General features: G+C 38.4%; 1 protein-coding gene and 1 non-coding gene across 3 annotated transcripts in view; both read left to right on the forward strand.

The window, feature by feature from the left end:
- Window positions 1-13494, forward strand: part of CPSF2 (cleavage and polyadenylation specific factor 2) — a 28463-nt gene that overhangs the window by 8531 nt on the left and 6438 nt on the right. For both annotated transcript variants that reach the window (XM_032777372.2, XM_032777363.2), the window contains 11 exons: window positions 1234-1393; window positions 1502-1607; window positions 3391-3520; window positions 4933-5048; window positions 5696-5883; window positions 6402-6692; window positions 8505-8605; window positions 9891-10091; window positions 10777-10929; window positions 11879-12104; window positions 12939-13241. In XM_032777372.2, coding sequence (XP_032633263.1) covers window positions 1234-1393; window positions 1502-1607; window positions 3391-3520; window positions 4933-5048; window positions 5696-5883; window positions 6402-6692; window positions 8505-8605; window positions 9891-10091; window positions 10777-10929; window positions 11879-12104; window positions 12939-13241 — 1975 coding nt within the window. The remainder of the gene's footprint in view (window positions 1-1233; window positions 1394-1501; window positions 1608-3390; window positions 3521-4932; window positions 5049-5695; window positions 5884-6401; window positions 6693-8504; window positions 8606-9890; window positions 10092-10776; window positions 10930-11878; window positions 12105-12938; window positions 13242-13494) is intronic.
- Window positions 5497-5631, forward strand: LOC116823118 (U4 spliceosomal RNA). Its single transcript, XR_004373338.1, has one exon. It is a non-coding gene; the product is annotated as a U4 spliceosomal RNA (small nuclear RNA).

Genomic DNA, 13494 nt, shown 5'->3' on the forward strand with positions numbered 1-13494 from the left:
CTGAAAGAACATGAAATCGTCACAGTGCCAATTTTAATCACTATTCATAGCATCATCACACATTAAAATCTTTCAGCTATATATTATGATACAATAATTGCAATATGACCTTCAATATTTTGAAAAGTTTCTTGAACCAGACAGTTACTGTTCAGGAAAAGGGCTTTCCTGCTACATGCTTCTCAGATATGTGCAATATACATGCTGTTAGCATTTCAGCTAATACATTTTTTTTGCTTGTCTGTTGTTCGAGATGTCTGTTCTTATAAAATGTTTAGCCAGTAGGTCAAATAATTCATTTTCTTACTTTTTTAAAAACAATCCAGCCACTTACTGTTGTTTGAAATACTTACATTTGACCTTTTCCTCTTTCTTTAAATAGATATTTTTTTAATTTGGCTTTTACAGATTTGGGACTTGATTCTGTAGCCTTTATTCAGGTTTTTTAAATGGGATTATTCAAATGAGTAAAGGCTGTAGAATTGGGCCCTGAGTCCTAGGCTAATTTAATTTCACAATTAATAAATGTAATGTTTCTTAAAATCTTTTGATAGTGTTAGCCATTCAATTAAGTAGCAGATATATTAAGTCATGTCATGTTTTATGATTTATAATTGTAGTACAAATAAGCACTAAACAAGCATAATCATTCTGGAGGAGAAAGAAAATATTACATTAAAATGTCAGGTTGGCATGGTACAGCTAGAAGTTTTCATGTTCCAGAGCCAACCAAACCGTCATAAATAATTAACTGTGTATAGTTTTCAAAGAACTTTGGAAAACTAGTTTTGTGAAAAGCTAAGGGAAATTGCATATTAAATCTGTTTGAATACTGGATTCAAGCTGTTTCAATTTGGAAATATTTTAATCCCTTATCTTACTATTTATCACTTGTCTGAAATAGTAGTAATGCAATTCCTGTGAGTTTGGAGTTTGCCAAATTAGGAAATTAGGCACTTTGAAACGTTTACTCTAAGTGACTTGGGATCCTAAGTCCCAGTTTGAAAAATGACTTGGGCACTTAGGCTTCTAAGTCACTTCAGAGCGTCTTAAAATTTTATCCTTAATCTTTATTTTTTATAACAGTTATTAAAACTTTTCCTTAGTTCAAAGTTCCCATTCTGTTGGGGATAAATTGAGTGATTTTTTTTCTGCTTGGAAGTTTTGCACTTGATGTTACTACACATAGTCTTTTTTGTTTTTTCAGTAATTTTTTTCACTTTTTCCTCCTAGATATGTACACCAGGTTGATGCAGTGCTACTTTCTCACCCTGATCCTCTACATCTTGGTGCTCTCCCCTATGCAGTTGGAAAAATGGGTTTAAATTGTGCTATTTATGCAACCATTCCTGTATATAAAATGGGACAAATGTTTATGTATGATCTGTATCAGGTATGTTTTATTTCTCATTTTCACATGTATTTAATTTATTAAACTGTTACATAGAAGATGATTTTCGGACTTTTTAATATGTTTTCCTTTGTTTCCTTTTTATGCTAGTCTCGCCACAATACAGAAGATTTCACTCTCTTTACATTGGATGATGTAGATGCAGCTTTTGATAAAATACAGCAGCTCAAGTTCTCTCAGATTGTGAACTTGAAAGGTAAAAACACAGCAAAAGATGCGGAAGATGACTTGTCTTTTAATGGATTTACTGTGCATTTTCATTTTGAACTGGAGTTTGCTTTTTTGAGGAGAGTACATGGCATAGGTCTTCTGACTCACTAGAAGTGGATCAGTAGCAGCACAAAGTGACAGATCCTCATTGGTGTAAGCTGTCATAGCTCCACCCCCAGCTGAGGATCTGCCCCAATGATTACATTTCAGAAGAAGGCCCAACTCCCATTGAAGTTAGTAAGGGTTATGCTGGATTGAATTTGACTGTCTTATCCTATGTTTTATTTCTCATCTTTATTTTTCTGATACCTTCCACATCTCTAAAATACATCTTGTTGCTAGCTAATTGAAGGCAACGTTGACAGTTGCTTACATATTTTCCCCAAGTGAAAAGGAGCACAAGTAAAAACAGAAAAGCAAGTTCTTCAGGAAATGGACAGGAGTGTTGGAGATTTCTGCTCAAATTATAGTAGTCTAAGGGAGTGGTTCCCACCAGGGGTATGCCTACCCATGGTGGTATGCAGAGGTCTTCCGGGGGCACATCAGCTCATCTAGATATTTGCCGAATTTTACAACAGGCCACATAAAAAGCATTAGAGAAGTCAGTACAAACTAAAATTTCAAAAAATGGCTTGTTTATACTGCTGTATATCCAATGCACTGAATTGTAAGTACAATATTTATATCCAATTGATTTATTTTATAATTATATGGTAAAAATTAGAGAGCAATTTTTCAGTAATAGTGTGACACATTATGTGACACTTCTGTATTTTTATGTCTGATTTTGTAAGCAAGTAGTTTTTAACTGAGGTGAAACTTGGGGATACACAAGACAAATCAGGCTCCTGAAAGGGGTACAGTAGTCTGGAAAGGTTGAGAGCCACTGGTTTAAGGCATTAACACATTTATTGGGCCAAAGTGAAGTCCTATCCACACTAACTAAACCAATGAGAAGACATGTAAAGTTTGAACTGTCTTATAACTGGGCCTCCTGACTTGTCATATTTGTAATGTAAATGAGTTCAGAGAGTGCATGCTGGACACTTCTAAGATTAGAATGTTTGTGCTGGTCACAGACTAAGTTATGCTCCACCTTTCCCTCTACTGCTGCATGACCACACTTGTGTGTTGTCATCAATTCTAAGAGTATTTCCATGCAGATAAGTGGTATATTGCCTATACTGTGGAACACTAGAAACACATTTCTTGATGTTTTTCATAAGAGATTACTGTGTGCCCTCATGGTCTGGCTGATTTTAATCTGTGTAACTACATGCACCTTCTGTAATTTCCTAGAAACTTTAATTTAAAGCTTGCTGTTCACTTGCCATTAGCTCTGTAATATTGCTATATGGTTAAATGCAGCCACTCTCTACCCCAGAGATGACTGCATTTCACCAGTGTAGTTTGTATGTTATGTTCATAGAATAACTGGCAAAAAGTGCTGCCAGTTATGTGTTTCTTTTCCTCCTGTTTTCCTCTTGGACAGTGCAGCCCAGCTGGAACACACTTAACCTGAGATTGGTGTACCTTTCCTAGCTCTCTGTTTTCCGGAGGCCAAATGGGGAAGAATCCCTAATCACAGGGAATACTGGAACCTTACACTGTTGTTAGTAGTCAGGCTGGAGGGAATAATGACTTCTGACCTCCCTCAGTAGTAACTATGGGTTAGTGGTTTATTTCAAACTGCCCTGTGGTTGGGATAATGTATTGTAATAGGCATGCTATATCTGAAATATTGAGAGGTTACAGTATTGTTCCTATAGGGAAAGGACATGGTCTTTCTATTACACCACTGCCGGCTGGTCACATGATAGGAGGTACAATTTGGAAGATTGTCAAAGATGGAGAAGAAGAAATTGTTTATGCTGTTGACTTCAACCACAAGAGGGAGATGTATGTACAACACAGCAAATCTTTTTTTTTCTTTTCCCCCCAGATTTCAGTTAGTATTGCGATGTAATTTAACAGTGCCTGATAAATACTTGCACTGGCATGAAATATTAAGATTACCAACTTCACTTCAACTCAGATAGCTGGGTTTGTTGGTGGCTATGTACAACAGAGCAGTAAGGTCTCACTTCCCTTGTTATCAAGTCCTGTTTTCAATTTAATTGTAAAATTTGAAACAGAAAATGTCCAGTGCTACAACTGGGAAGAGGAGAGGAAATCTCTCCTTCCAGTTGAAAAAGGAGTATAAAAATATAAATAGTGTCTTTTATAATAAAAATAAAAAGAAGCAATCTTCTACGAAGAATAAGACAATGATAAATAACTGTCCCTTTTATCAAGGGAAAAACAACCATGCTAATGAGCCCCTGAATGCCAATATAAGATCCAACCTGTAATCAAGACTGCAGATGCGCTGGGAGTTGGGACAGACATAAATGTTGCATAATAATATAGGTACAAAATGCAGATACCAAAGACTTCAGGGGTGGGGATGTGGGGGAGAAGGAGGGTTTGAATCTTAGATTCATATTTGTGGGAAATTGCAGTGTTCATTTTCTCCTTTGATCAAAATGTGATTACAGGGCAATTTTTGCTTGTAGGAGTATTCGCAGCTGGTCTCATATAGAAGTAATTCAAGAATAAGTCGAATGGGACAGACATTTCTTAGAAAATGAAAAAAAGTACATAGGTGACTTGGTGCTTAAAATGAGGAAATAATTATATTTAGATTATTGTGGAAATGTTTGAGATCCTTTAAAAAGAGAAGAGAGCAAGTCTCTTCTCTCTTTCCCCTCCCACTCCCGCAGAAAAGAGAGATTATATTCTGTGTTGCTTTAGGAAGATTTTGTTTCAAATTAAAATGTGTTAAAGGGACAAATGGAGACGAGAATAAAATCAAAGTGGAAGAAGTTTGCAGATTTAAAACATAAGTTATTTGGGGTTTGTCTTAAACAAAATTTAAGGGGTGGTGAGAAGTTTCAGGGGAGGAAAAGCATGGCAGGTAGAAAATGAAAGCAGCATGAAGTGCCCATGCTTTTGGCCTAACAAAAAACTGTTCTTTCTAAACATGGCATAAGTACATGGTTATGAAGCCAGATCATCCATGTTCTAGTACATTTTCTCCTAAGAAATATCATCTGATTCCTATGATAGAGGGGTTTTTTCAAGGTGGTGGTGGTTGTTGTTGTTGTTAGAAGACAGTAAGAATCTAATAGAAAATTTGCCAAATAATGGGGAATGCCAGTTCTGCACATTGAAAACTATCACATTGAGAACTATCTTATGACTTTTTTTGCCTTGTCGTTCGTTAGCAATACAAAAACTGAACTTGTGTGGCCTAACTTCTTTTTCTTCAGCCATTTAAATGGATGTTCTCTGGAAATGCTGAGCAGGCCTTCGCTGCTTATCACAGATTCCTTTAATGCTACATACGTACAACCCAGACGGAAGCAAAGAGATGAACAACTGTTAAGTATGTTAAAGCAGTAGTAATGGAAAATATGTGTTTTTCAATTGAGTTGTAAACTTCTATAACAAATGTAATATACATGAAAATTTTCTTTTAATTTTCTGATTTATTTTTATTTTTTTCTAACTAGTGATCCTGTGAATAAACATATTTTCAGATAAAAAGTGATTGAGTCATGCTTGCTAAAATTGATTCAAAGACTTGATGTTTTGATCTAGCCTGAGCTGATCTGTTCCTGTGAGATAAGGAACTAAATTTCAATAGTTCTTTGTACTTCATTTAAAAAAAATCATTAAAATGGGTTTAAAAAAAGAATTACTATTAAATATTAAGGCTGAGCCTTTGAAAGCTGTATAAGAGGGGCACAGCTCCCAAAATGGGAATTGTGCATCAATATCTCTTTGAAGCTGAGATTTTTTCAGTGCTGCTTATTGTCAGTTAATCTTTGAGTAACTTTGCGCAGTGGCAGTATCATAACCAATGAAGTTAATCTGAGGTGTGATTATTGCTAGTTGAAAACTTTTCCTCTGATTATAGTTGATGTTTGGTAGAGAAAATAAAAATCTTTCTCCTCTTCTAATTGTGGTTCAGTGTGCAGCTACTTTATTTTATTTATTTATTTTTATTTCTCCCCTCCCATCCCACTCCAGCCAATGTCTTGGAGACGTTGCGAGGTGATGGAAATGTGTTAATAGCCGTGGATACAGCAGGCAGAGTTCTGGAACTTGCCCAACTTCTTGATCAGATTTGGAGAACAAAAGATGCAGGATTAGGAGTCTATTCTTTAGCACTTCTAAATAATGTCAGCTACAATGTAGTGGAGTTTTCTAAATCACAGGTGTGTTCTGATATTAAAATACAATTATGAAGGGGCTAATTATTTTCATTCTTAATGTTGCTTGATAACAGTAGGCTTATCCAAAGACATGTAGTTCTGTTTAACAGGAAGAAAAATTTCTGTGTTACTGATCTGACTTCCCTATTCCAGTGTGGGCACTCATGATCTAAATTCCCTCCATCAAGTAATATGCAACCAGAATACTGCCAGTAGTATGATTTGATAGATAGGGAAATCCATTTTCATTGTACCACATGATCTTTTAGCCTAGGTTGCAGGTATGATAAAGAATATTTAATTTATATACATGATATGTGATTGCCCACAGAGAGGTATTGGTAAAGAAACTGATTTGATGTGTGTGCATACTGCACCCGTCAACTTGAGAATCTCTAGAAGAGCATTTTTTAATGTTGTCAGGTACAAGTATCGAGTTTGTACATCAGTTTTAGTTATTACAAAGTACCATGTAAAAATCTTACAGATGACTTAACCCTTTTTTCCAATACCACCCTTAGGTTGAATGGATGAGTGACAAACTGATGAGGTGTTTTGAAGACAAGAGGAACAATCCATTTCAATTCCGCCATCTCTCATTATGTCATGGTCTTTCTGACTTGGCTCGAGTACCTAGCCCAAAAGTCGTGCTTGCCAGCCAGCCTGATTTGGAATGTGGGTTTTCAAGAGATCTCTTTATACAGTGGTGTCAGGATTCCAAAAACTCTGTAATTTTAACTTACAGGACCACACCTGGGACGCTAGCACGATTTCTTATAGATAACCCTTCTGAAAAAGTTATAGATATAGAGGTAAGGCAATATGTTACAATTCAGATTTTCTGATGTTTACCAACTGTGGAAGTGTGTGCAAGACCTAGCTTAAATTTCTTTTTTGATTGTACTATTGAAAATTTTGTCTAGTTGCTGAGAGAACTCTTAAGCCACTTATTTCCTGATGTGTCAAACTGTAGTTATAGTTAAGCATGGAATCGTCAAACAAGAATAGGATCAAAAGTAGATTTTGTGGTTGGAGATTATTATATATTAGCTGAAGGGCAAGGTTATAAAATCTGTAGCATAAAAATTCCTAAAAATACCTTTCAAATCACAGAAACGCACCCATGTTACAGTAAACAGAAAGTAATTATACAGCTTCCCGTCAGTGTTTAGATGTCAAGGTACAGTTGCTTATTTGGACAAAAAAATCATTTGGAAAAAGAAAGTCAAGCTGAGTGAGGTTAATATCACACAAGAAATTTAAAAAGAAAACGAAGGGTGGAAAATAAAAGGGAATAGTTGACTTATATAGCTGATTTCAGTAATTTTTCATACTACACCTGCTCCTGATTCCACCTGCAAATTTTATGGTTTGTATGGGAGTGTGTACACCTGTGGCTTTAAAGGGATTCTTTAGCAATTCCCATATAGATTCTACAACTTTCTTTTATAATTTCCTAAAAGAATAGAATGATGCTTCATGCATTATTGTCCTCAGGATACAGTATTATTTAGAAAAACATATACACCTCTACCCTGCTATAACGCGACCCAATATAACGCGGGCTTACGTATAGCGCAGTAGCAGCGGGGCTGTGGGGAACCCTTTAAATCACCACTGGAGCCCTGCCACTGCTACCCCGGGCTGCGGCAATGGGGCTCAGATGGCACTTTAAAGGGCCCAGGGCTCCGGCTGCTGCGAGGAGTCCCGGGCCCTTTAAATCCTGCTGGAGCCCTGTCGCCGCTACCCCGGAACTGCGGCAGCAGGGCTTGCTGGCGATTTAAAGGGCCTGGGCTCCCCACAGTGGCTGGAGCCTGGAGTTCTTTAAATCACCGCGGGAGCCCTGCCACTGCTACCCTGGGGCCATGGCAGTGGAACTCGCTGGTGATTTAAAGGGCCCGGGGCTCCACGCAGCAGCTGGAGCCCAAAGCTCTTTAAATCTCCGCTGGATCCCTGCCGCCTGTACCCCAATATAACGGGATTTCCACTATAATGCGGTAGGGATTTTTGGCTCCCCTCTTAATAGCAGTTTAGAGGTGTACTGTGGTATGCCTTCTTTAAAGCCAGAGCAAAATTTGCTACTGCTCCCTATAATAACATTCAGTTTTGGCATTCTGCTCTTGTTTGTCAGTGGCAAAGACAGAAAACCATAATACCAACACCAGATATTATTTAGGGATGAATTTTGCCCTGTTCAGTTACTGAAAGAAGGGGGAAAAAATAATTCCCCCACTGTAAGTTACTAAATGAAGATCAGTTTCAATTTAGGAGTTTTGCAAAGTGAATCAGTTGATTTTTAATACAGTTTTACTATAACTATTTTATTGTTAAGAATGGTAATACTATATTTGCTCAATTTTAGCAGTACTAGGGATTTTATTTACATTTTAGAGTAAGTTACTACTGAACTCAATGTGGGTGGCAGAAGTAGCCTTAATCACTTTGGTATCCTGATACTGATTGTGACTGGGTAAAAGTTTTAATTGGTGCAGTAGAAGGGGTATTAAAACTTCCAAATAAAAGTTACAGCTTGTTTTGAAGTTGCTTACTCTAATACAGTTTTTCCCCTCCTTTTATATTTTTATACACGCGCGCACACACACACACACTTTTTTTCTTTTTAGTTGAGGAAACGTGTCAAACTTGAAGGGAAGGAACTTGAGGAGTACCTAGAAAAGGAGAAACTAAAGAAAGAAGCAGCTAAAAAGTTAGAACAGTCCAAAGAGTAAGTATATTTCCTGTTAATGCAGTGGGCTCTTAATGCCAAAGACACAGCCTTCAAGTAACCAATATACCTTACTACCTTTTAGAAATAGCTGAAAATTGTAGCTTCCGTAGGTGAAAATACAGTAACTCCCCACTTAACGTCCTCTCACTTAACATTGTTTCGATCTTATGTCCCTGCTCAATTACGGAACATGCTCCATTTAAAGTTGTGCAAAGCTTCGCTGTAATGTTGTTTGGCTGCCTGCTTTGTTCACAGCTGGCAGCCACCCTATCAGCTCCCCTACGCCCACTCCCCTCCTCCTCCCAGTGCCTCCTGCCCTCCGGCAGACCCTGCAGATCAGCACCTTCCCTCTCCTCCCCCCACCTCCTGCCCACGGCAATGAGCTGGCTTGCGGTGTTCAGGAAGGAGGAGGGGGAGGAGCGACGACATGGCGTGCAGGCTCCCCCTCCCTCTCCTGTCTCCAGAATGGGATGCGGAAGCCTGTGTGCCGTGTCCTCGCTCCTCCCTCCTGAACGCTGTAAGCCAGCTGATTGCCATGGGCAGGAGGCGGGGGGGGGAGGAGCGAGGAAGTGGCGTGCGGAGTAAACGGGTGGGGGAGAAGAGGCGGGTTAAGGGTGGGGGCTTGGGGAAAGAGATGGAGTGGGTGGGCTGAGGGTTGAGCTCCTTGCCCCCGGTACTTGCAGAGTAGGGGAAGCTGCCGCTGCTGCTGCACAACGTGATTCTCCTAGCCTACAGCACCTTCAGCCTCCTTGCCTGCCTCATTGTCCCCAGTGCCAGTGGGCTGTGCCTGTGTGGGGTAAGGCGGGGGCACCTTCCAACTATAGTACTATATGGTAAAAATAAATTTCCCTGAACCTAACTCCCCCCATTAACATTCATTCTTATGGGGAAATTGGATTCGCTTAACATCATTTCACTTAAAGTCACATTTTTCAGGAACATAACTACAACATTAAGTGAGGAGTTACTGTATATCAGATCATTCATTAGTCAGCTATGGAATTTTGTTTTAATGAGCCTCTTTTAGCTGATCTCTTTGACAGTCACAAATCCTTTCTAAAGTTTGTTTAAATCATCTTAGTTCTCCAGCAATAACTGATTTTAAATGTTTCTAAATGTTCATTAATTGCAAAATTAGGCATGTGACCATCTGAGTGCAGGCAATGGCCAGCAAATGTTTGATATGTAACTTAAAATGAAATTTTATATATGTGTGTGAGTGAGTGTGTAAAATGAAACTTAAAAGAAATAACTTAAAATCCATTTTGGGGTGATGTTTCAGGGTAGATATTGATTCCAGTGATGAGAGTGATGTTGAAGAGGATATTGATCAGCCATCAGTGCATAAAACTAAACATGACTTGATGATGAAAGGTGAAGGAAGCCGAAAAGGAAGCTTCTTCAAACAGGCCAAGAAGTCTTATCCGATGTTTCCAGCCCCAGAAGAAAGAATTAAATGGGATGAATATGGGGAGATTATCAAGTATGTGTGAGGAAAAAATAGTAATATTATTTGTATAGTATTTTTTTTTTTAAGCACTTGCGACAGACCTGTGAAGTAGGTATCCCCACTTTAGACAAAGGATAACAGACAGAAATTAAGACAAGTTGCTGTAGGCCACACAGAGAATTAGTGATAGTGCCAGGACTGAAATTAAGAAGTTCCTCCTTTTTTCCTGATGCTCAATCCATTTAAATCATGCTGCCTCTCTTGGCACTTTCTTTATCCTAGAAGAGAGAAGTGATTAAATTCTTTTCTGTTTAATGTGAACCTGATTTTTGTTTAAATTACATAATCTTGATTTGTAAACTTTGAAATGAAAAGGAGAGAAAACAGAAACCGCTGTCTTCCAGCAAAGAGGCTATCTGCCTTTTAAGGAACTCGTACTAAAAGGAGAGAGAGAATCTTGTAGACTGTTGGCTGAATGTAAATGCCAGAAATTGGAATATCTAAAAGATATTAATCTGGAAGAATATAGTTTAATCCGGGATGGAATATCCTTGAGCATGTTTAGATATTGAAATCTTAAAAGCATTTCTCCTGAGCTTATATACATTTAATTGCAAAGCAACTCAACAGTAATATAGTGTAATAGTAAATATTGTTTATATAGCACCTAGAACCCTGGTACGACTTTAATACAAATAATTAAAAATTTCAACATTAGGCCTGAGGATTTCCTAGTTCCAGAGCTTCAAGCAACTGAAGAAGAAAAGAGTAAATTAGAATCTGGTCTGACAAATGGAGATGAGCCTATGGACCAAGATTTATCAGATGTTCCTACCAAATGTATTTCAGCGACAGAATCAATGGAAATAAAGTGAGTGATTTTTAGATAAGCTTGAGGGCGCTGTTTGTCAGGGATTCACAATTGAAATGGCTGATGCATTGCAAACAGTGTTTAGTTGCTTATGTTTTGTTTTTTCCTCAAAAAATATTTTTCAGGCTGAAACTTCATTGTGGCTGCTTATTTTTTTTTCCAAGTCCAGAGGGAGATTTTTCTGGGGAACTAGAAGATAATGTTGTTGTTATTTTTTTTTAAGTTTGTGAAAAGAGTAGAAAAATCATTGAAATAGCTGCATGTATTTCAAGTATCACCTATTAAATCCTTTTTTTTTTTTTTTAAGAAAATTGATTGAAAGAAACCTACAGCAATGTAGCATTAATCATTATTTTATTGCACCTAGAAGGATGCTATGTGCCTTGTAGCACAGATGAAAATACACAAAAGAAATTTTGCCCTTTCCCTCACCCCTACCTTAGATGGTGCTCGGGTGGTTTAAAGGGGCTGGGGGAGAATTCCACTGGTGCAAGCGCTGCATTGGGCTGCCATATATGGCCCAACTGTGGGCTTCTCCCCACTCTCTTCCTCTTGCAGTCTCTGGCATTTTGGGGGAGATAGTGCACATAACTACTGCCATTCTGGCTTATGCTGCAAGCAACACTGGGGAAGCTTCTGTAACTTACAGCAGACCCACCTCCTCACGCTGCCTAAACTAGGCTGGGGCCTGTTTTGAAGTCAGGAAGGCACAAAGTGCCTTAAAGCTTCCTGTGGGCTGCACCTCTTGTGCTGCTCCTGGAGGTGGCACAGAATTTGACTTACGGTTCCTACTCTGAAGAGTTGGTCTACTTTTATACATGATGTGGAATAGGGCAGGAGGGGGAATGGGAAAGGAAGAGCAAGCGTTACAGCAATAAGACAACATAATTATTCTCTCAAAATTTAGGACGAAGCATTCATTATTTTTTTTCTTTTAAAATCAAATTAGAGCCAGAGTTACATACATAGACTATGAAGGACGCTCAGATGGTGACTCCATTAAAAAAATAATTAACCAGATGAAGCCACGACAGTTGATCATTGTCCATGGTCCACCTGAGGCTAGCCAGGACCTTTCAGAATCTTGCAGAGCTTTTGGTGGGAAAGATATTAAAGTTTATATGCCTAAACTGCATGAAACTGTAGATGCAACCAGTGAGACTCACATCTATCAGGTAAGATGATGGAATTCATCAATTGTATGAGTACTGAGGGTTGTGAGAGCCCTATATTGATCAGATTGTCATCATTTGGCTGTGCCTTTTGGGGGGAAAGATAATGGTATGAGCACTTACATCTAGTCATGTTGTGGCAAGACAATGAACTTGTTTCTGGGGAAAGATGGAAACATTTCCATTATAATCTTGTGGATATTACATATGTTATACCAATACATTATTAATGCAATCACTGCATTAATAGATGTTTGAGATTACATTTGAAGCCTGCAATTATAAAGTGCAAGAGGAAAGTATCTCATTCAACTTGCTCTGCTTAACACATTGTATATACTTAAGTATGCGTTTGAGTCCCAGTCCTGCATTCCACGTATATCCAACATTCTTACTGAAATTGCTATAAGAGTTTTGGGTGCAAAAGAAATTGCACAAGTAGTAATTGAAAATATGCATGTCAAGTAAGAACAACTTAATTTTACTAAAAACCTTAACTGTACCGTTACTCTGTATGTTTGTGTGTTTGTTTCTTTGTATGTGTGTAACATGAAAGAAACTAGAGAAATTGCCTAAGCATGTCAGCATTATAGATGGTTCCAACTAAGCTTTGAAGCAGAGATCTAATGATGGGGCAATGGGGCTAGAGAGAAGAGTACATACCTCAGTTTGAAGGGAGTGGGGTATGAAAGAGAGCATGCGAGAGCTGGTTGGAGAAACTCCAATGAAAATCCAAACTGAAATGCTTCTCAAAATTCTCGAAAGAGCCTGTGAAATGTGCTGTCAGGTTTGCTTATGTAAATAAGTCATTACAGTTTCTGTCTGTGTGCAACTTAGGTCAGGTTAAAAGATTCTCTGGTCAGCTCCCTTCAGTTCTGTAAAGCAAAAGATGCAGAACTAGCTTGGATAGATGGTGTCCTGGACATGCGGGTTTCAAAAGTGGACACAGGAGTCATTCTGGAAGAAGGAGAGCTGAGAGAAGATGGAGAAGACTTGGAAATGCAAGTGGATATGCCTTCTTCTGACTCCAGTGTTATTGCACAGCAAAAGGCTATGAAGAGTTTGTTTGATGATGATGATAAGGAAGTATGTGAGGAGAGTGAGATCATTCCTACTCTAGAACCACTGCCACCACATGAGGTAGAAAAGCTTTTGCCTTCCCTTGGCTACATGCTCTCTTATATTTGTGGGGATTTGAGTCTTATATTTGTGGGGATGATTTGCAGGTATAGTTTTTTCAACATTTAGAGCCTGACTTTAAGTGGGACTTATTCAGGTAAAAGCCTCACTCAAGTCAGGAGCTTTGCTTGAATAAGGCCTCCAGTATCGGACTGTTCATGTTGTAAATTGATGTCTTAGGGCTTGTTTTCACTACGGTGTAAGTCGACCTAAT

This window comes from Chelonoidis abingdonii, chromosome 4, assembly GCF_003597395.2.
Source record: "Chelonoidis abingdonii isolate Lonesome George chromosome 4, CheloAbing_2.0, whole genome shotgun sequence".
Taxonomy (NCBI): domain Eukaryota; kingdom Metazoa; phylum Chordata; order Testudines; family Testudinidae; genus Chelonoidis; species Chelonoidis abingdonii.